Source organism: Falco rusticolus, chromosome 16 (assembly GCF_015220075.1).
Source record: "Falco rusticolus isolate bFalRus1 chromosome 16, bFalRus1.pri, whole genome shotgun sequence".
NCBI classification, from domain to species: domain Eukaryota; kingdom Metazoa; phylum Chordata; class Aves; order Falconiformes; family Falconidae; genus Falco; species Falco rusticolus.
Genome location: NC_051202.1, coordinates 1,907,430 through 1,934,048, shown reverse-complemented (window position 1 = coordinate 1,934,048; position 26,619 = coordinate 1,907,430). Strand labels below are relative to the sequence as shown.

Here is a 26,619-nt window from a genome sequence, read left to right as displayed (position 1 = left end):
TAATAGTACCACAGAAGTACCATTAGAATGTGGAAAAAGTTAACCACTCCTTACCACTACAGAAGTTTGAAAATATAAGAGAAGAAAGTTAAAAACCAGAACATCATTTTCCCAGAATGCTGTAAAACCTAAAGACACAGAAAAGAACGCTGCTTCAGTCTCATGTCACGCTGTAACAGAAAGGGTAGAGTCGTCGTCTTTTCAGTCACACAGGAAAATGTGTACCAATATTTATTTGGAAAACAAACCCCCCAAAACGTTGCAGATGAACATTCATAGTTCCCTGGAATGTGTAAGCCGTATGCTATTTATGGCTCTGAAAATCAAGCTGCAAAAGTCTTTTTCTTCTAAGTCAATTATTGCTGTATTTTCTAATGGATGTTACTTTTATTAAGTCAGGTCTAAGCCACCTCTTTAAAGTACTAAGGACAATACATATTCATAAAAATTTTTTTTGCTTTATAACATCTAAATGAAGTAATGCAGAGTAACAGCAGGAGCAGTAACACATACTATGAATTAGTATCTGAACTTGATTTTAGAAAAAACCCAAAGCTAGCTGCAGGGAAAATATTTATAATCCAAAAGTAGTAAAAATCACTCAAAAGCACACAACTTCTGTAAATTCTTTATTGTATGGATTAAGAAAAAAGTATTCCCTTTTCTACATCACCTCTCAGGGTCCAAAGAGTTACAGGTGTGCCTTACATACAGTTCAGTTTTGTAATGTCAGAAATAACATTCCCATTTTCCACAAGTCAAGTTTTATGAAATAGGAAACCAAACAACAGTTGTTTTAGAGAAACACTCATTAAAGATGCCATTACAAGGCAAGTTACCTTCAGCTATATGTCTGTTATTGATGTAATTAATTCCTCCCAATTTACAGTGCAGCTTAAATCAACTCACTCTCACCTGGACATTACCCACTTTAAATCTACTTTCCCTTTTCTAACATTTTTACTGCTGTAGGATATTTACTTCTAAAAGACTAGCTCTGAACTCGCTAGTATGTACACACTGTGGACTCTTGGTTATTCATTTTTTTTGCATTAAACATGTTGGTAAAAATATGATGAAGCAGACAGAGGCAGCGGTGAACAATCGTATCTGTCAGGGACTCGGTCGCATCTCAGAGGCTCCACAGCATGGCAACAGCCTTGCAGATACCAACATCATAATAGTTAAAGTAGCAGAGGCCAGCGAAGGTAACAGCTGACAGTGCGTACAGACCTGTATTGGCTAGTTTAATCGGTGTATCTCCATGGACGTAGTCAGTTATAACCTGTCCAAGACCCCTACAGAATAATGGAGAAAAAAAGCTGAAATCAGGAAAAAATATTCCTTGCTGAAATCCACCCAGTTCACTAAAGCATTCTAAGATGGCTCAAACATTATTTTTTTCACCCATCATCAGCTTCTCCTAAAGAATGCCCAGTTCCCACTCAAAAAGAAGATACATCTATTTCAAACCAAACCAAACCAACATTCCACATATTCTATTAAAAAAAACACACACGTGGGATCAGAGTTTTCTTCATGGTACTGAGGAAACAAGGTGCTGAGCACTTTCAGACAATACGCCCTGTAGAATCTGCCTCCAAGAAACAACAGGCAACTTCCATGGCTTCCAAGGACTGAAGAAAAGAAGCCAAAGGAAATATCCTTCCTGCCTGGACAGCAAGGTGTGGCTCTGGGACCAGCCACTGTCACAAACACATAGAAGGCTCCAGGATGTGTATTTAGATTAGGAAAACAGCGGCAACCAAAAAATTTGCAAACTCTGGGGGTTTTTTTTCTACATCTGTCAGACTGGAAGTGAACTCTCATCCAGGTTTAAACTATCCAGCAACATGAAGACAGAGGATGCTATTAAACTGATGTGCTAGTTCTCTTCCCAAAAGTACAATTGTATTTCCTTTCTGCAGTGACAGATGTTGATGTGGTATAAAAGAATTTATATTTAATGCCACGATTTTCTTCCTAGGATTTTGCCTTGGTTTAGCCTGAAGCTGAAGGACCCATGTTCCACAAATTAAGACACACCAGTGACCCAGCAAGGTTCAAAGTCCTGCAGCAGATGCAAGTGAAAACTGAGCTGTTTCACTTAGATGGGATTCTAATACCATAAAGATGTCAAAAGCAAGAAAAGGGAATGCAAGGAACTCCTGGATACTCAGAAGAGAAGCATAAAGTGGAAGAAGTCTGAAAGGCAACTACTTTTATGCTATTACAGCTATTTTTTCCAACTGGACAGCGGAATAAGGTCAGAAGTACAAGCAGCACTTACCCACACTTCAGCCCTTCCAAAGTGCAGAAAATACAGCGTGTTCAGCGTGGGATTCACAGGCTGCCCTTCAACTGTAGTGTCGATAAGGAATTTTCATAAGTTTTTTTCTTTGCATGGCACAGTAAGACTGAGCCACACTAAGACTTCTCAGAAAAACTGGTATGTGACTTCTCAGCACACTAATTAATTCACAAAAAACCCTCAAGGGAGAAGACCAGTGGCCCTGAGAACAAGGAAGGGAATTGATGAGAAAGCTGATGTGTAGTGGAGACACAACCTAGCTCAGAACACAGCAGCTTCACTGGGCAGGGAAATCTTTATTAAATGCCAGCAAAACCAGTGCAAGATAAACAAGGCTTCAAGTATCTTCAGTCTACTGATAGGTTAGTGTTTGGACTGATACCTGAAGCACTGATTTCCAACATACTTGAGGACAAGATCTCCTAAGGAAAAACACAGCAAAATGTGAAAGAAAACCCCTCAAAAATACACACAATACTCCCGTGCTGTTTCTGATCAGCTGCTAGAGGCGTTATCTGATCCTCTGTGGCAATCAAATCAACATTTATGGCAAGAAAATTAACGTTTTTCTTTCAAAGATATTCTAGCACTAAACACCTATCAAAGTACAAGAGGAGAATTTTCCTTCCTTGGAACACCTTTAGGTTTTGAAGGCAATGTTTTGCAAGGTGAGTTTAATACTGGAGAAACTTTCCAGCTTATAAAGAGAACAAAACCCCCACACAAGTAGGGGAGGAATTCACTCTGATGAAAGGTACCAGCAGAGCTGCACACAAGGAGCAAGACGTGTTTCTTACAGGGGAAGTCCCCGCACTGTTTACAGAGAAGGGATTTCTAGTATGAACAATCCCAGCTCTTTTATCAGCAAGAGACATTCACTGAAGAATCAAATGTGCGTGCATTGACACCAAATGTCATCCAGAGAACCCATGACAACACATCGACCTGCAACAACCTGTTCGGTTGCCTGGAATTCCCTCACACGGTGACATCCAGCATGGCACTAAGATGCACACAGCAACCAGGTGAAGAAATGCTCCAAAGGCAGGCAAGCTTAGCTTTATGTATTTTATATTTAAAAGAGCTCTGCCAAATATGTTCAAGGATAGCCATATTTCAGATTAATTCTGTACTAGCTTTGAGGACTTTGGGAAGAAGGTCCCAGCCACAGTGAGGAAAGTGCAAGAAGCCCTGGTACAACTATGAGATGTAAGAAAACCCGGCATCCCAAAGTACCATAAAGTTGCTTATCTGCTTTATGCCTGTGACAGGGAACTACAGGCCAGTATCACCTCAAAAATGTAAACGCTGCCGGTTAGGCCAACCGTGCAGCCGGATCTACTCCTAACCAGACTTGTCTAGCCTACTCACATCAAATATGTCACAGCAGAACTACACTTACAGAGAAGAACATGAGCAAGCATCCATTTCCCAGGAATCAAGAAAATAATGATCAAGGTCTCAGCTTCTTTAGCAGAATATTTGCTATGAACTCTTTATTACGCAGAATCTCATCACCATTGGGATGTACAAAGCCAACCCATGGCACAGCACCTTAGAAGAACAACTGGTTTTATACAGATCTGTCCTGTTTCTCTTCCCTCTGTTCATACAACATTGGTTCTCCTACAAGATAAATGGCCACGATTCTACACAGCCAGTGGCAAGGAAGCCCTCCTAAAGTAAGATACTGTGTAGAAGAACACTAGAGAGTATTTATGGATTTCTCAACAGTAATATGTCTCCTGCCTTCTGACTGAGAGAACTGTGTGACTAGATGAGGAAATACGCCGGCAGACTTGCTGCCATGCACAGACTGAAGACCTAAAGCTCGGAGCCATCCTGATTATCAGACTTTCCTCTTAATTCTGAGGGACCTATTGTGCTTACCAGTGGCCATGGAGCGTGAGGGCTGCAGCCAGTGAATAGTCCACGGCTGGTCCAGGATACAGGTAGGCTGCAGGAAGGAGACCCAGCAAAAGGACACTGACAGCTCGCTCACCTGTCCAGTGCAAAGACGCAGCCTTGGAACTGCCTGCAAGGAGAAGTATTTTTCAGTGCAAAGTTCCTGTTTGAAGCGCAGTAACCTTAAAAGCAGATACCTCATCCTGCTCAGCACCACACAATTGTGTGTTTCCTCCAACCTGGTTACTAAGCTTTCATCCATGCGAAACCTAGATGTCTTTGAATTACTGCTGTAGAATCCATATCTATTTTACAATGCCTGAAGGGTTAATTTTAAATACTCCTCTCTTTGCTGCTGCTGAGAAAGAGAACCTGCCTGTACTACAAAAGAATAAAAAGTTCAACAGGTAAGGTCAAAACAAACGCCGTCCTACTTTCACAACCCACGGTTCAGGACTAAGGTCCAAGTCAGCCATCACACGGAAGCAGTGTCTCTGAAGGCAAAGCCTTTTTGTCTAGGGAATTTCCTGACTGTTACATACTATTTACTACTCCCACCTTTTGAGAAATGATTTTGAGATCCAGATGGACACCACTACAAGTTCCAGTGAATGGCACATCACGACAACTATGTGCACAGTTCTGCCCAGGACCCAATATTGCTATTTTTAACTGTAAATAGCAGATTAAACTTCTGGGACCATCACAGTGATAAACAGCCTAGAAGTAGCCTGAAGGCCAAAGGATTTCAGTCCTCCATTGATAACTCAGCTGGGTACAATCTGAACCATGTAACAGATAACTTTAGAAATAGGTGTACCAGTTAGAGAGCTCTGTAATCAACACATGCAAATACTACTAGGGAGGGGGAAAACACAAAAAACCAAGCAAACCAAACCCTTAACATCATAAGCAATACTTTGAACCAGAACCAGGCTAAAAACATCAGGAATTGACTCTATGAAATTACCTTTATAACACAATACCTCCAAAGGGCTGACCTAACACACAAATACTATCCATCCACCTAAACCTAAAAAAAAATAAAATTTAGAAAAGTGCCGAGATAAGGAAAGCAAAGAATCTGAAGTAAAACATGGATGGGACCTAGGCTGTGCACTACTAAGCTGTCCCTGTAGAACTCCAGGGCCAAGAACGCTTCACAGCACATGCACAAAGTCTGTTGTTAATAAGAAATCCAGAATAGAAAGGAAGGAAATAGCTTAGCTGTGTCTAAGCCAATTTCTTTTACAAGCTTCCCTTCATCCCTTCCAGTTCTAAGTTGCATTGTAATGGCTACAGAACATCCTTAACCTCTGGTCACGTTTGTTATATCTAATTGTGCAAATGACAGACCAGAATTTGGTCTTGGCACAGTTCTCTTTCATCACCTCTGTGTCGTCTTACCACACAGAGAGAGGAAAGACAATTAAAGAAATACTCTCTGCCTGCGGATCAGACTGCTCAGATTAACCGCAGTAAATCAGAAGCTCTGCTATTCAAGAAAGAAGTTGCAACTGCAGCGTCTTCATATTGTCACTGCTACTGAACCATAAGAAACATTAAAATCTTCTTTTAAAAATCTTTCAACCTTTTCTCCCACACTCAAAAAAAAACCTACCTCCTTTGTTCAGAAACAAGAGATTTATGCTTTCAACGTAAGTTAATACCATCTATTTAACGACATCCAGCGTTCACACGCTTGATACTGACATCACAAATTTCAAATTCAAGTAGTGTAAAGTAACATATATCTTGGTGTAAAACAGCTCAACATCTTGGTGTAAAACAGCTCAACATCTTGGTGTAAAACAGCTCAACATCTTGGTGTAAAACAGCTCAACATCTTGGTGTAAAACAGCTCAACATCTTGGTGTAAAACAGCTTGCCGTGAGCGGCCAGCAGCGCTGCGGGAGGCGGCGGCAACCCCTCCTGACAGTACCAGTAACCCCACCGCACCAGAAGAGCCCCAGAATTGCCACGCGTCAATTTTTCCTGCCCTCGGTTACTCGCAGCTGCCATTTCAAACACCCCCGCCCCGGCTGCAAGGCGCGGCGCCCCCACCGGACGGGGGGGCGCGGCCCACGAAGAACACGCCGGAGCAAACGGCTTCGAGGACGGGGCCACAACGGCTCAGCGCCGGCCGCTGAACGTGGGGCCGGCCCCGGGGCGGGTCGCGCCCCCGCCCCGGGTAACCACCCACCCCCCCCGCCGTGCGGACGTTGCCCCGGGGCGCGGGACGTACCGTGGCCCGGCTGCGGGGGGCTGTGGCTGTGCCGGGCCGGGGCGCTCCGGGCGGCGGCGGCCGCCAGCACGGCGGGGCGGCAGAGGAGCGTCCTCCCGAGGAAAGCTGCGGAGAGAACGGGGGCGAGGCGTCAGGGCCGGGCCGGGCCGGGCGGCAGGGCGCGGGGCCGGCGGGCACTCACCCATCCGGGCGCCGCGGGGCCCTGCCAGCCCCGCCCGCAGCAGCACCGGCGCCGCCATGTCCCCAGACAGCCCAAGGGCACTGCGCACCGGAACCGGAAGTCGGTGTCGCCGAAGCTCTTCCGCTTCCGGGCGCGGGAGCGGCGGCGGCCAGGTCTCTCCGGCCCAGCTGCGGGAGCTGGCGGGGAACCGCGGCCCTTAGGCCGGGTCGAGTCGCGCCTGCGACCTCCGGGCCACCCCCGACCCAGCAGTGGCCGCGCAAAAGCAGCTCAGGACAGCGGGAGCGCTCGGTCGTACCTGGGCGCCTCGCCTGTGCCTTCGCTAAGGCAGAATCACCGTGCGAGGCAGCTGCACAAAGTAACCCCCTGCTTGAGCATTTCCCGTGATGCACGTAAAGCGGCGCGTCGTTACCGCATGCCTGACCAGCTGAGAAGTGGCTGCGGTAAGGGCAAGCCGCTGAAAGCCGGCTGAGCCTGCAGGGCTGCTTGCGCCCAGTCTTCGGCATCAGGCAGCAGATGAGGGCACGCACAGAGCAATCAGGCAACAAGCGGCTGTTCACTTAAAAGTGAAAAGAGGGACAGCAAGCTGGACCTGGGATGAGGCCCTAGGGTCACTGGCTCTGTTCTGGTGTAGACTACAGCCAGAGCTGTACTCGGTCACGGACACAGCGCAGTCACACAGCACTGTATGCTTCCCTGATGTCTACTTTCCAATCCAGCCTCCCTTCGTTCATCTCTTCTACGCCCTCCACAGTCACCTGCTCTGACCAGGCAGAAACACTCGGCGCAGGGAGAACGCAAGGCAGAAACACTCGGCGCAGGGAGAACGCAAGGACCACCCAGACTCCTCAGGGCTGTGCTCTGTCCCCAGGCTTAAGTCCAACAAACAGTGACAAAAGCATAGAATGTTTCTGGATTCATTTATTTTGTTAAAAGGCTTGGCTGTTCAACTGCAGGGAGAATGGCCCAGGACCAATTTCTCCAGTAATACACTGGGCAGACCAGAGACAGAACACAACACCCACCAAGGCTTTTCTGTCAGAACAAAGGGTTCCCGCATCCCCCTAGAGAGAATGAAGGAAAAGGCAGACGTGATGGCCAGCCCGTGCCAGGATTTGGACGGAAGTCTAAAACAAGCAAATGCACTGGTGTCTTGTCTTCATCCTTACGGAAGGAGCCACTGCACCTTCAGCCAGAATAAGGGTATTCCCTCGTGCTCCCCTCTGTGTCCAGCTGACTGCATGCATGCCGCCACACAGGCCTGCTTTTGTTGGACGATGGGAAGAGAGTGCTACTGTAGGGTTAAATCCAGTGACATTTCCTCTGTTATCAGACTTTTTGTGTCTCCCTCTCCTATTGCAAGTCTTGGTCATTGATTTATAACCCAGAAAAGCAATCTGTTAAAACTTAATTAAAAAAAAAAATTAAAAAAAAAATGGTGCAACCATGTCTGTTTTCCCCCTGCAGACAGCCTATAACATTTTTGTGTATCAGAGGTCAACCTGGTCACAGAAAAAGAATCTGAAGGTGGCAGGACTAGCTGACCTGTGAGATGGGCAACTGCTCCCCTGGTTTTCTGAATGCCAAGTCAATGAAAAGCAAGGGGGCACCTACTGCAGGCTGCCAAGGCTCAGTTTCCCCGCTGTGGGCCGGCGGGATGTATATAAACCACAGTGCTGGAACAAGTTGTACCATGGGGCAGTGTTGAAAGATATAAATACCTGCCTCTGTCCTCTACCTTATTGTTTGAGCTGCAGCCTTGACCCACCCATCAGTCCTCATCTGAGCTATCCTCTGATTTTTCATCAGCGGCCACTTTCCAGTTCTTCCTCTTGTTCCTCTTCTCCGGTACTTCGCTGTGCCTCTCTGACACAGAATCATGATGTTTCTTTCTCTTTTTTGGAGGCCGTTTCTCTTTTTTCTCCTCAGATTCACTGTCCTCAGAGCTGCTGGTGGTTGAGCTGCTTGCATGAGAAAAGTCACTCTCCTGTCCAGAAGAAGAGGTAGGTTCCCTGGCAGGCACTTTCCTGGTCTTTTTCTTGCGCTTGTGTTTCCCTTTCCGGGTGCTTGAAGCCTCCTCTTCTGAGCACTCACTCTCTCGGGAAGAATCGGATGACGTTCTCCCCTGCTCCTTTTTCTTTTTCTTTCGCTTTTTGTGAGATCGTTTTTTCTGCTTCTTCTTGTGCGATTTCTTCGGTTTTTTCCGTTTGTGTGACTCACGGGCAGTTTCCTTTCCCAGATGAGATTTCTTCTTCCCATTGATGGCCTTTCGTTCATCTCCTTCTGGCTGGTCACTGTAAAAAGAACACACCGTGACCAAAAGGAAGCAGACAGGCAGCCACATAGCAGTTGTGCCTTTTCTGTCTCAAAGTTTTAAGCAAGCCCACCAATTCATCTGGCTAGAGCAGGGAAGCAAATGCTTTGGCAGACGTGGTGGCTGCATTTTTGTTTCAAGTACTTATTAACAGCTTGGGTCCAGACCTTGCTAATTTTTTCTTTGAGCCAGAACCAAGGAGAATGTGTATTGAAAGCCACTGAGTGATGAAAACTCACTTATAACAGGTTATTTCAAACCTGTAAGCCTGACAAATACTGTCCTTGATGATTCTGTCAGGTGCTGCTTAAAAAGAATTAATTCTGTCCAAGATGTTATTTTACAGTTAAGTCTCCACTCTCCAGGATACTGCGGGAATTTATATTCTCCAAATACGGAGAAAGACAGAAAATAGAGGTACACTGTCCATGGAAAGAAGAACCTGGAGCTGGTATCTGGGAGGGTGCCTACTGAGCTGATGTGGATTCAGCCTGCTGCTCTGGCTCTATGTTGACCCAGACCTTCCAGATCCATAGCATTTTAGTAACTCAAGCTAAAGCTAAAAAAGATACAATCCCCTCCTACGACTCAGAAAATGGGAAACTACGTTAATGGACTAGCTTTTTTTCAGTGGGTATGGTGCTTTACACTCAAGACTGATGTACATTCAAAACTTAAAACTCAGTTTGTAAAATTCCTTGCACAACCTGACAAATTTCTGTCATACAGAGATTCTGGATACATGAGTAAGCCTGCTCCCCTTACCTATCTGTATCAAATTCTTCAGGGTACAACTCTTTGTAGCCACTGTGACCCCATCTGTAAGAAAGCGGAACCACCTATTAGAAACAGACAAGGTGTTTAAGGGAAAAAATAAATTCTGGAAAGACAGAACCACGGAGTGAACATGGGCTTAGACAGCAAGGAAGGGCTATCAGAACCTTCCCAACAAAGGAAGAAGCAAATATGACTGATTCGGTTGGTACTATCTAAACACATCTTACGTTCTCAGCCTCTTCCATTTCTAATTAGGGGAAACTACAACTCAGATTTCTTTAAAGTAACCCTGCAGAGCAATAACTTGAATTTCTTCAGATTTTTTTTTCAAGTTCCTTGGGCAAAGTAGTAAACACTAAGCTTAGTTGCTAAGCTTAGGGCTGAGCTTTTGCTGCTTGCTAACAGATGAACTCAAGTTAGGTGCTCTATGACACTGCAAAAGATTGTGCATGTTAAGAATTCATTCTTAAAATGGGATCAAGCATTATTTTACAGGAGTATGCACCAAAAAGAGAAGCGCACTAACTTTTTGGTACAGGACTCCAAAAAGGTGTTTCGATTACTGTTATAATGACAGAACATGAATTCCCCCACAGACCTGTCTGGCATGTTGGCTTCACATTCATACAGCTTTTTATTCCAGGATCGGGCCCTAAGGAGATCATCTTCGACTAGGTCAAGAAATTGCGAGTTCCTTGTTTTCCAGTCAGCCCTGTGGCCCTCCTCATCAAAGCCATCGCTGCGCATCCGACTGCTGCAGAAAGAGAACAGTTGTCCTTCAGCTGTCAGCTCTGATGGAGAAACTTTCTGAGCAAGGGGTTAGTCCAGCGAGAGAGCAAAAATCCAGCAAGCCTTGGATGTCCATCTATGCAAGAAGACCAGCTATCATTTCAACAGTCACCAGTAACAGCTCTCACAAAACCAGCTCAGTAGCTAACACACTGGTTTTCAAAACTTTCTACGGCCCTCAGCACACAGCAGACTCCTTGACAGAGATGCTCACAGTGCAGAATGAGGGGAAGAGGTCACCTTGCCTATCACAGCAAATGCAGTTCTCCTCTAGAACACTCTGCAGGAGCAGACTCACAACAGGCAGCGAGACGTAGGCTAGTGAAGGCAGCAAAGGGGAAACTGAGGAAGCAGAACTGACTAGAATCGCAGGTACCACAACTAAGACCCCAAATCCACAGAAAGCATCGACAATTCTGAGCGATCTCACATGCCTGTGGCTCTAGTTTTGTTTCTCACTTGAAATGCCGCACTTCCTGAGCCAAGCAGCAGCCATGGACTCAGAAGAAAGGTGTTCTCCCCTGAGATACTAAACCCACTTCCTGCAATATTCACACTTCTGAAAAGTCTTCACGGTAGTAAGCTCCACTCCCACGCCAAACCCCAACCCTCCCCTCAAACCCAGCTTGTTTTCACGTAGCTTGTGAGATCCTCAGAATGATTTAAGAGGTACCACACAAGTGGTGGGCAGTGCTGGGGTGTTGTGACAGTGCAGGACCCCACATCCTAACAGCTTTGTTTGCCACTAACAAAAACAGGGATACATTAGACTTTTCTCACAACATTCTGACATGTTACTGACGCGCTTCCTACCCGCACTGCTTCAGGGAGCCCGGCCTACCTAACGTTGTGTTTTGAAGACTATACATCTGGACGAAGAGATAAAAGGTCAGACTTAAGCACAGGTCTGATCTCTTTCCAGAGACTCATTAAGGAGAAAATAAATCTGTCTGCAGCCTGTGTAGTCTTCATGTATGGTAAACACATCATCATCACAGAATGCTCTGGAAGTATTATAAACACAAAAGGGTTCAGCAACTAAGGCGAGACAATAATTATCTCCTCCACAGCACTAAAACCCACCTGGATGTGTCTGACAGCATTCTGCTTTGCCTTTTCCAGTAAGTCTCTTCTGTCTGCTTCTCCCACTCCCTTATTTTCCACATTTCGGTCTCTTCCTGAATCTGAAAGTCACAAAAGGGAAACAAATGTCACGTTAGGGAAAATTTACAGACGCGTAGCATGTAACATCAGCTCCCAGCTCAACACTCCTGCTAACAAAATCCACAACCAGCTTTCTTACCACACTGAAACACGTCCTTTTTTCTAGCTGTAACCCAAAGGAGAACCTCTGGGTGGTGAAACCCTAACAAAGCACATAAGGATAATGGCGTAAGGATAACGGCATCGGAGATGGTGGGTTTGCCTGGTTTTGTGATCTCAGCTGTTCTGGCTGCCCTGCCTTGTAACTCACCACCATCGCAAACGTGTACTGTCGGAGAATTCAGGGCATAAATACCACCTGGAAGGACCGACCCAAAACAAGGAGTTAAGCTACAGGCTGGAAAAATACCGCCTGCAAGTGCCAAGTGGCTTAGCACAGATTTATGGTCATGGACGCTGACTGTAAAGGAATGATTTTATAAACATATGAAATAAATGAGCTGGAGCTGCTGAATGATGTCAGGAATCGGGTAAATAGTTGCTAAAGTGAATGGTGTGTAACAATCTTGCACCAACGTACTGCCTGTGTGCATTAACACAAAGTTCAAGCTCTCTGATGGCATTAGGAGTACGTACGCAGCCCAGGAAGGAGAAGAAAGCCCCCAACCCTACACCTGAAGGTTTGCTACTTTTAAAAAGTGTCATTTTGGTGGCAGGCCCGTGGGAGGGTGTTTCTCACAGGGCACATTTCACAGATAAATCCACCGGCACCGTCCCCCCTGGGGAGCGGGGCTGGGGAAGGCCGGGGCGAGCTGGAAAACTGCTCCAGCGGCGGCCACGGGCTGCTCCCAGCGGGATCCCTCCCTCAGGAAAACGCCCCCCTCCCCCCACCCCGGGCCTGAGCAGGCCCCGCTCCCTGCAGCACAGCGGCCCCAGGCCCCGCACAGCCGTGCCGGCCCCCCCCGGCCCCGCGGCGGGCAGGGCGGCGGGGCAGCGCCGGGGGGGGGCCGCGCCGGTGGGGCCGCGCCGGGGGGGCAGAGCCGAACCCCCCCGGGCCGCGGCCGTACCTTGTTGTGCGCGCCCGTGTGCCGGATGACGTTCCGCAGCAGCACCTTCCCCACCGGCACCCGGGACATCCTCCCGCCCGCCGCGCCGCCACCGGGCTGCCCCAGGAAAGGCCGCGGCGGCCGGGCCCGCTCCGGGCCCCCGGCCTCCCCCGCCCCCCCGCGGGGCGCCTGCTGCTGCCGCCGGCGGACAGCCCCCCCCCCCGCGGCGCCACGGGCCCGGCGGGCGGCTCGGCCAGGCCGGAACGCGCGGCGGGGCCGGAACGCGGGCGGGGGGACGGGAAAGGCGGGCGGACCGGGGCGCGCGGCGCTTCCGGGGGCCGTCGCTAGGCGACCGCGGCGGCCATGGCGGGCGCGGCGCTGGGCCGGGCCGCGCAGCTCTGGGCGCTGCTGGATGAACTGGCAGAGAACGACCCCCGGGGCTACCGGCGGCTCCTGCGGCAGCAGCGCGCCGAGGCCGAGCGGCTGGGCGCCCCGGCAGAGCCCCGCCTGTGCCTGCGGGCCCGCCCGGAGCGGGGGGCGCGCGGCCGGGGGACCCAGCTGCCTGGCGCCGGCCGGAGGCCGCTGTTCATCAACGTCTGCGCCTGGCAGAGGGTCCCGGCGCCGCGGGGTCCCGGCGCCCCCACGCCTGTCAGCGCGGGGCGGCCGGCGGAGGGGGCGGCCGGCGGGGGTGTGTGGCGGCCCCGCGCAGGAGGAGGCCTGGTCTGGGGGGAGGGGCGGCGGGGCAGGGCTGCCACCGGCCGCTCAGCGGGGACCGGGAGCCCTCCCGCTCCGAGGAAACGCAAACACGGGGCCCTGAGAAGCCCCCGCGCACCGGGAGCCTCCCCAGCCGCTCGGGCTGACCGCAACCGTGTGCCCCCCAGCTGCAGAACCGGCACCGGGGGAGCCGTCACCCCTAGACGGGCAGGCAGGGTTAGCTCTCTGCCCAAAGCCGCACAGACATTTCCTTGGCACGATTGGCTCTCTGCCCAAAGCCACACAGACATCTTTGCTTTTAAATCAAGTGGTTATATAGAGCACCAGCGCGTGGTGCCACTGTTATTCTGACACGTCACTTGCTTTTATAGACCCCTACAGCGTTATAGATGTCGCCTATAACCCAGACGTTCTTCAGAGGGCAGAAGAAAACCCAGAAAAAATGGAGCACTTGATCCATTTGACACTTAAATTTGTTGAGGAACAATGCGACCTGGTTCTTTCCCATTTGTACACCGTTGAGCCATTCAAACTGAAAGGAAGCCTGGAAGCGATGCAGCAGCGTCTGAAAGGCAGGCAGGTGCCAGCTCCGCATCCCAGTCAGAACACACAGAAGGGTACGTAGAGACCTGCTGCCGCTTTTCTCTGAGGACCAGGTAGATTCTCCAACAAACTTACTCGAGCCTCATCTCTCTAACCCCAGTTCTTGCCATGAGCATAAACCAAACTTTCTCTCTTTAGAGCCCAGAATAAGGCAGCAGCATCGATACCATACATTAATTTCACCCTGCTGGCCTATCTGCATTCATCTTTTTGTTTTACAAATACAGAACTGCACTGACACTGGAACAGCAAATTCCCTTTTTTCCTATATCCACTAGACACGGGAACTCTGCTGGGGTTTGATCCTCTGATTGCTAAGGTTTTTTTGCCCTAACCTGAGTAAAAGAGGTTGCTGCTGTAACTATTAGTCTGAGAACAGCAACTTTCAACCTGCTGGCAATAAACCCAAATCACGAGTGGAGAAACTGCCAGTAACAGTCTTCAGCTGACAAAATTGCCGATTACAATTAATCACGGTTACAATTTTCATGATGTATTTGTTAAGTGACGTAACACGGCCGATCTTAGTAACTTAAGTGATATGTGTGAAAAACTTATTTTTCTTGAAAGAACTGACGCTTGATCAGCTGCTACAAGCTACGAAAGCTGAGGACTGCAGCAATGTTCCCGTGCTGCTGGCGGAGGGAAGTGTGACGCAGCCTAAAACTCGCCTGATTGAGGAAATTGCCAGTAGTGACACACCAGAGAAGCTAAGTGCCCCTGTCTATGAAATGATCACAGTGAAGGATGCAAACAAGAAACCACTAAAAATTGAACTCAAAATTGAATTGCCTAAGGTTAGCTCGGTTTCCGAGTGTGACCTGAGAATTTCGAAGGTAAGACAGCAGAAAGAATAACCTTGTATTTTCCGTTTAGTATCCACTTCCTAGAAATGCTCACTGCTAATTCGCTCTCAGATAGTTAACAAAGTATTTTAATTTTCTTGGTTTAGGATGACATAATCATTGGAGTCCCCGAAAAATACAAATTACAACTAGACCTGCCAGAACTGGTGGATGAAGAAACAGCAACAGCAGTCTTTAACAAAGGAAAACGGGTATTGTTTATCACCATGCCAGTTGCCAAGCCAGATCTGTAAACACTGCATCCTGTCCCCTTCATGTTCACAAGTGACAAAACAAAACCCCAGAACAAAAATCCTAATTTTTAGTGGGGTGATGAGGCTGTTTTTTTCCAATTACCTTCTGATCTTCAGGGGTGAATACCTCACATGCCTTTACAAAGATGCAAGTAGAAAAATAAGCCTGTAGGAATAGTAGCACCACCGACCTTGGGGGAAAAGAATAAGTAAAGGTTGTAAACATTGAAGGAGTACTTGGATATGTTAACAGCTGTAGTAAAGAACCATAAGTGCATACATGCTTTACTATGTCATTCATTTTGCCTTAAGGTACAGCAATAACAGCTGTAAAGTCTTTCTGCTAAATAAACTGATTGTTGGATTCAGCGGTTAGAGCAGCTCTCGCATGTATTTAATGCTGGAACAACTAGTAGAGGTGTGTCACACCCAGTTCTGCAAGTTGCTGTGCAAGCTGTCACTCTTCTCTTTAGGACAATCCTTGCTGATCTTCATTGGAACAGGCTCTGTAGTCTTTTCAGTCACTGAGTATGCTTGTCCTCACTTCTTACCGGTTTAGTAATCGCTGAACGAGACCATAAAACAACAGACCTATTCTGCACTGCTCGAAACAAAAGCTCGGGAACGCTTAGTGTGAAACTAGCGACCAAACCCAGTCCTGGAGCACTTAACTAGGAGCCCGTGCCTCCATTAGCTTACTAATAACATACAAAGTAATACAGTGCAGCACAAAACAGCTTCAAGGAATTACTAAGCATTACTAGAATTAACTGGGAAAGGGACAAATAAAACTTTAAGTGCTCTTAAGTTTATGATTGATTTGGTAGTACGTTATTGTCAGCTTCTGTGACACATTTGCACTACAACAGTGTTTCTCTACCGATACTCATTGGATCGGAAATGGAAATGAACAAATTGGGTTTGAGCTGCTGCTTTAAAATACAGGCTTAGGAAAGAACAGGAACTGCTAGTTCCCCCCTTCTTTGTTTCTAAGAAACTTAGAAGGCTGCACTGAAATCCTGTTCAGTGGCGGCAGTTGCAAGTTCAAAAGCAGTACCAAAGTCACCACCAGCGCTCCAAGCACACGCACATTTTTTGAGCTGCAAGTCTTCTGGAATCTAACGGTCATTCTGAGAGTGTTTCCATAGGATAAACGAGCGAGTGGTCTTACTGCAGGAAGAAAGTGAAAGGTCTCTGTAGCCAGAATTTGAGGTTCCGGTGAACACTGTAGCAAGGAAGGCAGGAAGACTGAAGTTCACTGCTGCATGACATAAATAAAGCGTGTATTATTTTGGGACATTTGAGATGACACTTTAAGGTTAATAAGGTGAGTTCCACTATTAGACTGAAAGGCTGGAGAGCTCCAATTACTGCTACAGCAGTACAATAAGCCACACAACTGAACAGAAAAGCACTGGAACGTGGTTTAGTAGTTGTCAATTCCAAACATTTAATAGAACGTAGGTTCACCAGAGCAAGTCTGGAACCCAGGTATTTTAGATCATTAAAGAAAAACCAAAACCTTAACGCACTTTTTTTTGCTTAAGCCACGCATGAAAACCAGGTATCACAGCAACCAGACATTAAATAGTTCCCACAAAAATATTTAATTTCCACAGTATTTTCTTTCACTATCTTTAGTGAGCTTTGTAGAACTTTACAGGAGACAGTACTTAATGCAATGTACAGAATAACAGATCAGCTTTAACTTTTTCTTTCCTTTTTAAAACTTTCTCCCCCCCCTATTTAATTCTCCTGGTCACTTTGTAATTACTACACAGTCGTCCTTTTTACATTAACATTTCCATGTGGAAAGTGGAATTTCAGAACATTGAGCACTGCACCCCTTTCAGGATACAATGACTGGGGTTAACTGGACACAAGTCCAACAAACTATTGAAGCATTTTACATACAATATATACATGGGCAGCACATTCTGCAGCTTACTGAGGCCGGGACAACATAGACAATTTAGGGGAGAACCACAGTACCCATGACTAACTCAGAGCTTCCAATGTTAGAATGCCTGAAAAAAAAAAAAATATTCCAAACATTCGAGTCATCACATGATGCCCACTGATGGGATTAGTAGTGTGTCTGATTTGCCTATATTGGGTTCCAACATACAGGTTTTCTTGAACAGTCTGCAAAACAGTTACTTCCATGGCGTCATAGTCTGATATTAACTTAGCAAGAGGCATAGCAATTAAGGAGTTTCCATACAAAAAGCACACGTAAGTGAAAGTCCGTGAGAAGACGGCACGTTCCCTGTGGCATCTGAGAGCCATGACCCCACAGATATCAGTGCGCTTTCACCTTACTTTAAAGTGCACAAAAAGGATCACATAGCTGAGAAGGTCCAGACCGGTGCCAAATTCCACGAGAGATTTGGAATGCTAGCATTGGCCTTTGAGGAACTATTCCCAGGCGCTTCAGTCCCTTAGTGCATGTGTCACACTCGCCCACCCCAGCAGGAGAAAAGGATCAGGGAATTCCCCACCGACTAACTTGTACGTTTCAGTTACCATCTCATCTGAATTCCTGTGAAGAGATGTTTGTAATTCCAATTTCTGAGAACACTGAGGTCGTGCAATGGCATGGTATGCACGCCCCTGCTCCCTAGTTCAGAAGCAGATGGCTGTGTGCACACTTGCCTGGATCATTTTTAAATCCAGGATCCTTAACTCTGTTTTAGAAGAGTTTGCAAGTTAACTAACTGTATAAAAATACAGTGTAGCTAGAATATTGCTCTGAAAAGCACTTTTGCAAACTTTTTCTGTACAGACTGGTAATAACATTACCAGATAATATAATACATATTTAAAATAAAAAAGGAACTCTTTTAATAAGTCTGAACACTAAAGTCTAAATAGCTTGTTTAAAATGAAACAGTGTGACCCAGGAAAATTTTGCTTGCACAGTTAAATTATAGCAGCATGGTTACTGGCTTTTCAAGGAAACTCTTGAATTCGGCAAGCCACTGTGCTCCAACTGCTCCATCTACAACACGATGGTCACAGCTGAGTGTAACGGACATCACGCTGGCCACATCAAAGCTGAAAGAAAGAAAAATAAATAAATTAGAGGTTAACACAATCCTCTGCAAGTCAGTGCCACTAACAAAGCAAAAAAGCTTTTGTCAGCGAACCAGCAACAGCAGTTGGTGCCTGGGAACAGATGTTTCTCCCTGTGGACTTCTAAAAAAGATTACAGTGGAGAGCAGATCGTAATTCATTCCTTTCCTAAAATTAAGAAACACATTTGCATGTTCCCTTTATGCCAGGAAGCTCATCTTTCTTTGTGTCACGAACAGCTCCACATGATCAAAGAAAAAGAGACCCTTTACCCAGTAACCGCGTCTCCCACGCGTCAGTGACTGATACCAAGGACTGTTAACGAGTTTCAATAATCCTAAATGTTCTCCTGGGTCTACTGCACTCCAAGCAAGGTGATAATTACACACAGGACAGGTGAATTATAATCCATCCCTTACGTTTTCCTTAAATGCAAATTTAAGCAAGCTGTTCAAGAGGAACATGGTGCCTAAACTCTCTGGATCCCGGACTCTTTCCCACAGCTTAACTCTACCCCTCAAAGAAAGGAACGGCCTTTCCTTAACTTGCAAAGAAATTGCAAGAATAAACGTACGGCAGATCATTCACCAGTCACCGCGTTCTCTTTAACGCCTGTGTGACTTTTTTATACGAGATCTCACTGTACTTCTTCCGAAGGTACTGGAAGCAGTATATTGACAATATTGGGGTTTTTTTTAAGGATAATCTAATGGAAGTGTTAGAAAACCAGCCATTATTTCAAAGCCTGATTTCAGAAGCTTAGAATACGCAGAATCAGCTGAATACTTACCCTTTCTCGTTATCAGCTGGCACTAGCCTTTTCTCTGAAGAACCGACTGCAAGGATGCAGGCTTGAGGTGGATTGATGATGGCAGAGAAATTCTTAATCCCATACATTCCTAAATTGGAAATTGTGAAAGTGCCGCCCTACGAGAAAAACACATTCACAGTCAAGTTCACAAAAGCTGGTTTGTGTGGAATATTAAGGAACGTGACTAAACCATCACAAAACAGGCTCTGCTCGTTCTGCACAGGGCTTCTGAACAGAACTCACGGCTGCGATGTTTACAGCAATCCCAGATGCTCACCTGGAATTCGTGAGGCTGAAGTTTACCTTCTCGGGCTTTAGTTGCCAGAGAAACCACATCCTTACTAATGGAGGCCAGGCCCTTTATGTGTGCGTTAAACACAATAGGGGTTATGAGCCCCGCAGGAGTACTAACTGCGACGCTAACGTCCACTACGTGATTTCTGCAAGACACAAAGGAAATGCCAGTCGCTCTAGCAAGATAACACGGATAAAAAAAATTCAGAACTGTTCAGAAAACTCTAAATCAATTTTGCAAGTTATTTCACCTTGCAAACTAGCCTCAGACTCAAAGTTCTTTCACTTTCACTGAAGCCCCTCAACCTTTGCGTTATACCTGTTCCCCTCCCTCAAAATCTCAGCAGAAGGTCTGCTATTTTGTCATAAACTCTCTAGTGAACAAAGAAAGTTTCTGGCTTCGACCGTACCATAAACTTACTGCCTAATAACTGTGTCCATCCATGAAGAATTTGCCTCAGGCACCTTCAAGCATGCCAGAGCAGCAGCTTTAATTATGAAGTCATTGACAGAAAGCTTGATGTTATCTGCGACCTCCTGCAGAGAACGAGATTTAGAGACATCAGTTTCTCTGTTATAAATCACCTCAATTAACTCGGTTAGTCACCGCCACGCAGCCTGGTTTAGAGAAAATGTTAGAAAGCAATCACACTACTTGTAAGCGTTAGCATTTGAAGCGCCAAGATAATGTAGGAGGTGAAGACATCTTCATAATTTAGAGAAGATACAATGGTTTTTAATGTCTGGTTTTCCCCAAACTTGACTTAGAATTATTATTTTGCTTAAATTTTCTACCCCTTTTACCCTTTTGCCTTATATTCCAACTGGAAGAACTGAACACCACCAAGCAGAGCACAAAGCGGCCCCCTTAGGGAAGTCCGAAACCCCTGCACAGCACCTGGGTAAAAGGTCTCATTCTGGCACAAGGCAGTCCAGAGCCGACCCACACAGGTGGAAAAGGCACTGAAAAGACTTTTTTTTTATCTTACCCCCCAAGCCAAAATGCCATATTGCCAAAAGCAGGGTGGGCAAACCTGCGAGAGGCTGTGGCTTTCCCCCCCTCTACACTCTCACCATGCCTAGATGCTTCACCTGATTGAGTTCTTTCCTTAGCACCAGTACTTCTCCCATGTTTATATCGACAGAAAGGTAGTAGTGAGGTATCGTTTGTTTAGACTGCATCAATCGCTGAGCAATGACCTGCGGGTATACAACAGAAGCGATGAAAAGAAATCCGTCTGGAAAATTTGTGACTGCCAATAGTGACCTTGGCAAGGAATAAAAATCTTCTTACCCTCCGAATGTTGCTGATGGGGATATCTGTGAAGGTCCCCACTGGCGCTGCTGCAACTGCAGCAGCTGCAGGAACTGCCTCTAGGGGTGGAGCCTGCAATCAGAGGAGGACATAACTCACAGCACTACCCAAATATCAACTGTACAGAGTAAATCAGTACGTGGGGCAAAGCCCTGAGGCTACATGGTCTCTGGCTTAAGAGCAGCAGATATTTCTGCTCTCTAGCCTCACCTCTCCAGCACCCACTGGGTTCTTTGTAAGCCCTATATTTGATTATTCAACGTAGTACTTGGGTGGCTTGGAAATGCAACACTGATATACGTTGCTGTGAAGCTCCCAGCACAGTAAACCCTGCCGGGTGGCTGGTTTCTGTACAGCAGAGAGGTATGTATGCAGCAGGGCGCTCCCCAGCCGAACTCAGCCGCGTTCCTTCCAGCAGTACACAAAGCAACACTTCCATCACCTCAGGTAACAGGCGAGCAATGGTATATGAACAGATTTGTGGCAACAATGACACAGGCTGCTGGTTGGTCTCTGCCTTTGGCTCTAATCGCCTCTTTCCAGCCCCGTTACATCAGCTGGGACTGGCCTTACCTCCGTCCATAACAACGTAGCAACCAAATGAAGGGTTGGGAGTGCGTAATTTTTTTTTTTCCTTGGTGACACACCAAAGGAAAAAGAAAGGAAACTTCATCAGTGTCTGTGACAGGTTAAGCTTTACAACTTAACAGTCATCACAGCCCACACGGCATCATGACCCTTCCAGTCCAGCAGTAACGGTTCCACACGGTAACTGCGCTTCTACAGAGCATTTCCACCGCTATCGTAAAATATCCATTCTTACAGATCTCAGCCCTACTCACTGGAGCAACCTTTGGTGGCACAAATGACTCCACGTCTTTCTTTGTGATTCTGCCATCTGGTCCAGTACCTGAAAGGGTCAAAGAAAAACGCAAGAGGATTTCAATTATTTGCAACAGGGTGTTGCTTCTAAAGCTACCAGTTTTATTCAGCGCAGAGGTGTCACTGAACACAGCCTCTGGTGAGGACAGCTGCGCAGTCAGAATGTTCCTGACAGGGAGGGAAGGGAAGAAGAGGCACGTATGTACCTGGAGGGACAGACACGTGGTAGCGAGAGCAAGGAAGCGGATGGGCAGCCTACCTTTCACTTGGGCAAGGTCGATTCCTTTTTCTGCTGCCATTTTCTTTGCCAGGGGACTAACCAGGATCCTTCCTTTCCGGGGAGGTGGCCCAGCTGTGGGGGCTGCTGGAGGGGAAGGAACGGCAGGCTGGGGAGGAGGAGCAGCAGCAGGAGTTGCCACCACCTTAACAGAATAATCACAGCCATTAGCTTCAGGATCATTCAGCAAAAGCTTTGAAGGTATAATAAGAGAACAGGTCATCTAATCACCAGTCGAGACAATAGCAAAAATAGTCACTAATCTGAAAGAATTTTCAGATTCAGAGAAGTTTCCCAGTGCCAGAAATTAAATCAGAAACTTGCCGGGAAGAAGGCCAACTAAATTGCTGAACTATACACCAAAAAAGGTGAAACAAGTAACTTTTGCTCCCAGTTTTTGAGGATGAGTCATTAGAACTGGCACAAGCAACGGGCTGGAGAAAAGATCGCAATGAATGACTACCTGCTCCAGTTTTTGGAGGGCAAACTAGCGATCACTTCTTACGTGCCCTATCGCCAACACGCGTTAGCCTGGCATTCACAGAATCACACACGTTACTGTTGGAGCCAGAGCTGCACACTGTCAAACCAGCAGAGCAGCTCAGATCAGACCTCTTAACGGTCCCCAAAACTCCTCTCCCACTCTAAGAACAGCCCTTACTAGTGGAGGAGGAGGAGGAGGAGCAGCCGGTGCCTTCATGTCAGTTACTGCAGTGGCTTGGTAGTCAGCAAAGGCTGGAATATCGGACTCTTTCTCCACAATGATGCAGAGAGCTGTTCCTAATGGCACGTCTCTTGTTCCTTCAGGCACCAAAATTTTTGCCAAGTAGCCTTCCTCCTGCACTTCAAAGCCTGTAAGGAAAAGGAACAAAACTGGTTTGGTGCCTGATGCAGCCAAAGAGTTGCTCTACATGCTGCTCCTAAAGACTTTGGTAGCTAAAGCCCTGTCCTGTATTTAGGAGACAGGAGGATCCTCTTCGGTGGAACTAGTAGGGAAGCATCTCCATGCACCGTACATCACTAAGAAGAACTGGTGATGAAATAAGAACGTTTTAGGAGCTCCAATGTTTAGCCCTCCAGTGGAATGAGAAGTTAACAAAACAAGTCAAAACAAAAGCCCTGCAGCTTCGCGTCCGCAGCAGCTAGAACAGCTGGCACAGGGGCTACTCTGGATTCCCCCCTTTTAAGGGCACATCATCACTTCTTGCCTTTGGAGCCGACTCACCTATTGTGGCTTTATCTGTCTCAATTTCTGCCAGTAAGTCTCCCTCGTTCAGTTTCTCCCCAACCTTCTTCTCCCATCTCTGCACTGTGCCCATTGTCATGGTAGGTGACAGGGCAGGGAGAGTGACCTGTGGAGCCAGAGGATACAAGAGAATCAGATTCTGGTAATCCAAAAGGATTTTAACTCCTGACTAAATGACGCCAACCTAAAGGAGCAGCCAGCCTTTAGTGCACCCCTAGATCCGGCTCTGTTACAGCAAAGCACAGTGCTGCCCCATATTGCTAGTTTGGATGCTTTTATCAAGGCCTAAGCAAGAAAGCAAGCAAAAGCAAAGAGCAAGAAATCTATGTATCAAAATAATTATCACACTGGGAGCGTCTTGCAGCTGCTCTCTGGAAGGCTAAAAGGAAGACTGAAGCAAGTCACTTTGTAACAAACAGGTCTGGCCCCTTTAAAAGCTATACGGACTCGTCTCCCGACAAGCAAAGATGCTGTAGGTTTCACGTGCATATAGCCCTGCAACAGATACAGCACGTCTGAGCTTCAGAGCACAACTGGACAGGGAAGGCAAGCGGTAGGAATAAGCAAGTTTAGTATCTAAATCACAAGCCTGATTAAGAAGCATTTAGTTAATTCTTTGTTCAATTACAGATTTTGCATAACATCTCAGACAAATCAGTTCCCACATGCATCGTCTGTGGAATGAGGTTTAGTACTTCAAATTTCCTTTTTCAAAGGAATGTCACACAAATACCCTGCTACAAAGTGCTCAAATACAACAGTGGACGTACACTTCAGTATTTAAGCAAGATAAAGATCATTCACAAAGACAAATCAAGTCACCCACAACCACACCTGGTGTATTCATTAGGGTATCACGGACTCCAATTCTGCTCCGAGATGTGCGCAGGGCCATCAGAGCTTATTCACACTTAGCACAAGGTCTTTTTACACCAGAACTGTCCAAATAATGCAAGTGTAGTGCGTTTTTCTAGACTACATAGCAATCCTGGAGAGACAAGCCTCTCCTCTGCTAGCAGCTGGAATACTAAAACAGTATTTTGCAAAAAACATTCTGGGAGCTCCCCAAAGACCTGCTTTAAGCATGCAACAGTTCAAGTGGCACACGCTCCTGCAATTATAGCTAACAACTTCCTGCTCCAGACAGCACCTGTGACAAAACACACCGGAGCCAGCAAGGCCAGAGACAGAAAAAGCGCGCAAGAAGCCTCAGATCATCAGCAGTGCTCCCCTACCTGCATATGGGGAGGGTAAGAGCTGCCCGGAGCCTGAGGAGAAGGCTGAGCTGGTGGCGAGGGAGCTGCAGCTGGAGGGGGAGGCACTGAGGCTGCAGGGGGGGCAGATGCTGCAGAATCCAGAGTATAATTTTTAAAGGCATCGACATGTTCAGGCCTAGAAGAAAACAGAGAACCGCAAAACCAGATGTTTGTCTCTACGCTTTTCACACAAGGCACCCAAGGGGCCTCAAGAGAGACGATTCAACACAAGGGTTAGCAATATACATACTTTTCGACTGTGATACATATTATGGCCCCAATAGGAACATCTCTTGTTCCTTCTGGCACCAGGATCTTGGCCAAGTAGCATTCCTCCACGCTCTCAAAGCCGACTGTTGCTTTGTCTGTCTCCACCTTTGAGAGAGAACGGGGCTTGGTTATGGCAACGGCAAAGAAGAGTTAGGTCGGAGCCTTCCCAAAAAACCACCCCGTGGCACCAGCTCCAGGAAAGCACGCTCGGACAGGCCAAGCGCAGCTCCTGCTCAGGAGGAGGGAAGGCAGCAGCCAGCTTTGAGGCTGTGACTGTAGCCACCCGCTCCCAGCACCGACTGGTGGGATCTGTTATCCCGAAGCCAAGATCCACGTTCAAGTGAGGGCACCAGGGACGGAGCCTGGGACACACGCGGCTCAGCAGAAGCGCAGCGCGCCGCGGGGTACCTCTGCGATGAGCTCCCCTTCGCCGATCTTGTCACCTTCCTTCTTCTCCCAGCGCGCGATGGTGCCCATCTGCATCGTGGGGGACAGGGCGGGCAAGGCCACCTGCCAGGAGGGACAGCGGTGGTACAGACCGGAGCGCCCCGACCGCGGGGCAGAGGGACGGGGGGCACGAAGGAGAGCCCGGCTGTGGCCCCGCCGCAGGGCAGGGCTGCTCCCAAGGGAAACCAGGAGCTGCCCGGGGACGGGAGGAACTGCGGGGGTGGGGGGCGGGGGGGGCAGGGGACAAGGCTGAGATGGAGGGGGTGGCACAGGGGCCTGGCGCAGGGGGGTGGCAGGAGCCTGAGGACAGGGAGAGCCGGGCGGGGGTGGGTGGGTGAAGAACTGTGGTTCCCGGAGCGGGGAGCTGAGCTGCCCGGCGGGGGGGGAGGGCAAGGCCCGAAGGGAGAAAGCGGGGGGGAGGGGGCAGGGGCACCAGGGCGGCGGGAGCACCGGGAGTAGGGGGGCACCAGGGGCGGGGGCACCAGGGGCGCGGGGACCCGGGAGAAGGGGGGGTCCGGGAGCACTGGGGGCGCAGGGACCCGGGAGTAGGGGGGCACCGGGAGTAGGGGGGCACCGGGGTACCAGGGACAGCCCGGCCGCCTCGCACGGGGCGCGGGTGGGGGCTCTCACCTTCTGGTGCGCTGGGAGGCTGCAGCGGCGGCAGGGGACGAGGCGGGGCCAGGCCGGAGGCTGCAGGACCCCGCCGGGCCGGTGCGCGGGGCCGCCCCACGCCAGGCCGCGGCCCAGCGGCAGGGCCCCGGCCCCCCCCGCCGCGCCGCGCCCGGCCCCGGCGGTCCCGAGCGCCCGGCAGCCCCGCGCCAGGCCGGGCGCTCCCACCGCGCCCCGGGCCACGCGTCGCGCCAACACCCGCCACATGCTGGAGCCGGAGCCGCGGCCCCGCCGCCGCCGCCGCTCGGTGACCTCCTCCGTCCGGGCACGGCGCCGCACCGCCCGCACGACGCTGCCGCAAAGCGCGCCGCGCTGCCGTAAAGCGCGCTGCCGGCGGGGCGGCCTGGCGGGGGCGGTAGGCTGGGGGTGGCGGCCGGGCCCGGGAGGTTCCGCAGGGGCTGCCGCTGGCGGGCCGGTCCCGGGGAGGGCACACGCGTGTCGCTGACCGCGCAGGCCGCACCCCGCGGTACCGGGAGGTGGGCCGCCCCCCCCAGCCCCCGGCCCTCAGCTCCCGCTGCGGGTTTAGCGCCGAGCTATGGCGGGCCCCTGCCGGACCCGCAGCTGGAGCAGCCGGTGGGTCGGTTTTGTGTCATTCGGGCCAATTTTAACCGTAAATGTTGCTCGTTCCCGCAGCCGGCCCTTCAGGGCGCGTGGGCCAGCCCGCTGGAGGCTCAGGAAACACACACTTTCCTGAAACGTTACGAAAAAGCGATGGAGAAAACTTGGAGAAAACCTTTTCCAAGCCCAGTGCCAGGCCAGCCGTAAGCACTTGAGTGATTGATGTGCCGCGTCCCTGTCTGCGCCTCCTCGCTTTCCAAACCCCCTTTTATTGAGAACCGCTTGGCTTGCCCAGCCTGGTTTGCCTGCTTGAGGCGTACAGGTAAAGCTTCGCTTCCCTAGAGGGTGTAGAATACCCGTCCTTTCTAAATGAT

General features: G+C 48.7%; 4 protein-coding genes across 4 annotated transcripts; 1 reads left to right on the top strand and 3 right to left on the bottom strand.

Annotated features, from left to right (window-relative positions):
* Nucleotides 1-616: 616 nt before the first annotated feature.
* On the bottom strand, nucleotides 617-6,756 carry SDHD (succinate dehydrogenase complex subunit D). Its single transcript, XM_037410104.1, has 4 exons — nucleotides 6,643-6,756; nucleotides 6,462-6,566; nucleotides 4,202-4,346; nucleotides 617-1,298 (listed from the first exon to the last, which is right to left on the bottom strand). Exons 1-4 carry the CDS (start codon nucleotides 6,698-6,700, stop codon nucleotides 1,133-1,135), a joined length of 474 nt encoding a protein of 157 aa, XP_037266001.1. The 5' UTR covers nucleotides 6,701-6,756; the 3' UTR covers nucleotides 617-1,132.
* A 784-nt stretch (nucleotides 6,757-7,540) lies between these two features.
* NKAPD1 (NKAP domain containing 1) lies at nucleotides 7,541-12,900 on the bottom strand. The gene is made up of 5 exons (XM_037410097.1): nucleotides 12,751-12,900; nucleotides 11,603-11,703; nucleotides 10,329-10,484; nucleotides 9,719-9,772; nucleotides 7,541-8,933 (listed from the first exon to the last, which is right to left on the bottom strand). The coding sequence occupies exons 1-5, from the start codon at nucleotides 12,817-12,819 to the stop codon at nucleotides 8,411-8,413; spliced, it is 903 nt and encodes a 300-aa protein (XP_037265994.1). The 5' UTR covers nucleotides 12,820-12,900; the 3' UTR covers nucleotides 7,541-8,410.
* A 156-nt stretch (nucleotides 12,901-13,056) lies between these two features.
* PIH1D2 (PIH1 domain containing 2) lies at nucleotides 13,057-17,188 on the top strand. Its single transcript, XM_037410096.1, has 4 exons — nucleotides 13,057-13,417; nucleotides 13,815-14,060; nucleotides 14,617-14,882; nucleotides 14,999-17,188. The coding sequence occupies exons 1-4, from the start codon at nucleotides 13,093-13,095 to the stop codon at nucleotides 15,143-15,145; spliced, it is 984 nt and encodes a 327-aa protein (XP_037265993.1). The 5' UTR covers nucleotides 13,057-13,092; the 3' UTR covers nucleotides 15,146-17,188.
* On the bottom strand, nucleotides 16,729-25,961 carry DLAT (dihydrolipoamide S-acetyltransferase). The gene is made up of 14 exons (XM_037410095.1): nucleotides 25,649-25,961; nucleotides 24,980-25,081; nucleotides 24,552-24,676; nucleotides 24,281-24,437; nucleotides 23,025-23,151; nucleotides 22,461-22,651; nucleotides 21,782-21,944; nucleotides 21,483-21,550; nucleotides 20,620-20,712; nucleotides 20,418-20,525; nucleotides 19,747-19,862; nucleotides 19,309-19,471; nucleotides 19,011-19,147; nucleotides 16,729-18,202 (listed from the first exon to the last, which is right to left on the bottom strand). Exons 1-14 carry the CDS (start codon nucleotides 25,892-25,894, stop codon nucleotides 18,073-18,075), a joined length of 1,926 nt encoding a protein of 641 aa, XP_037265992.1. The 5' UTR covers nucleotides 25,895-25,961; the 3' UTR covers nucleotides 16,729-18,072.
* Nucleotides 25,962-26,619: the final 658 nt, after the last annotated feature.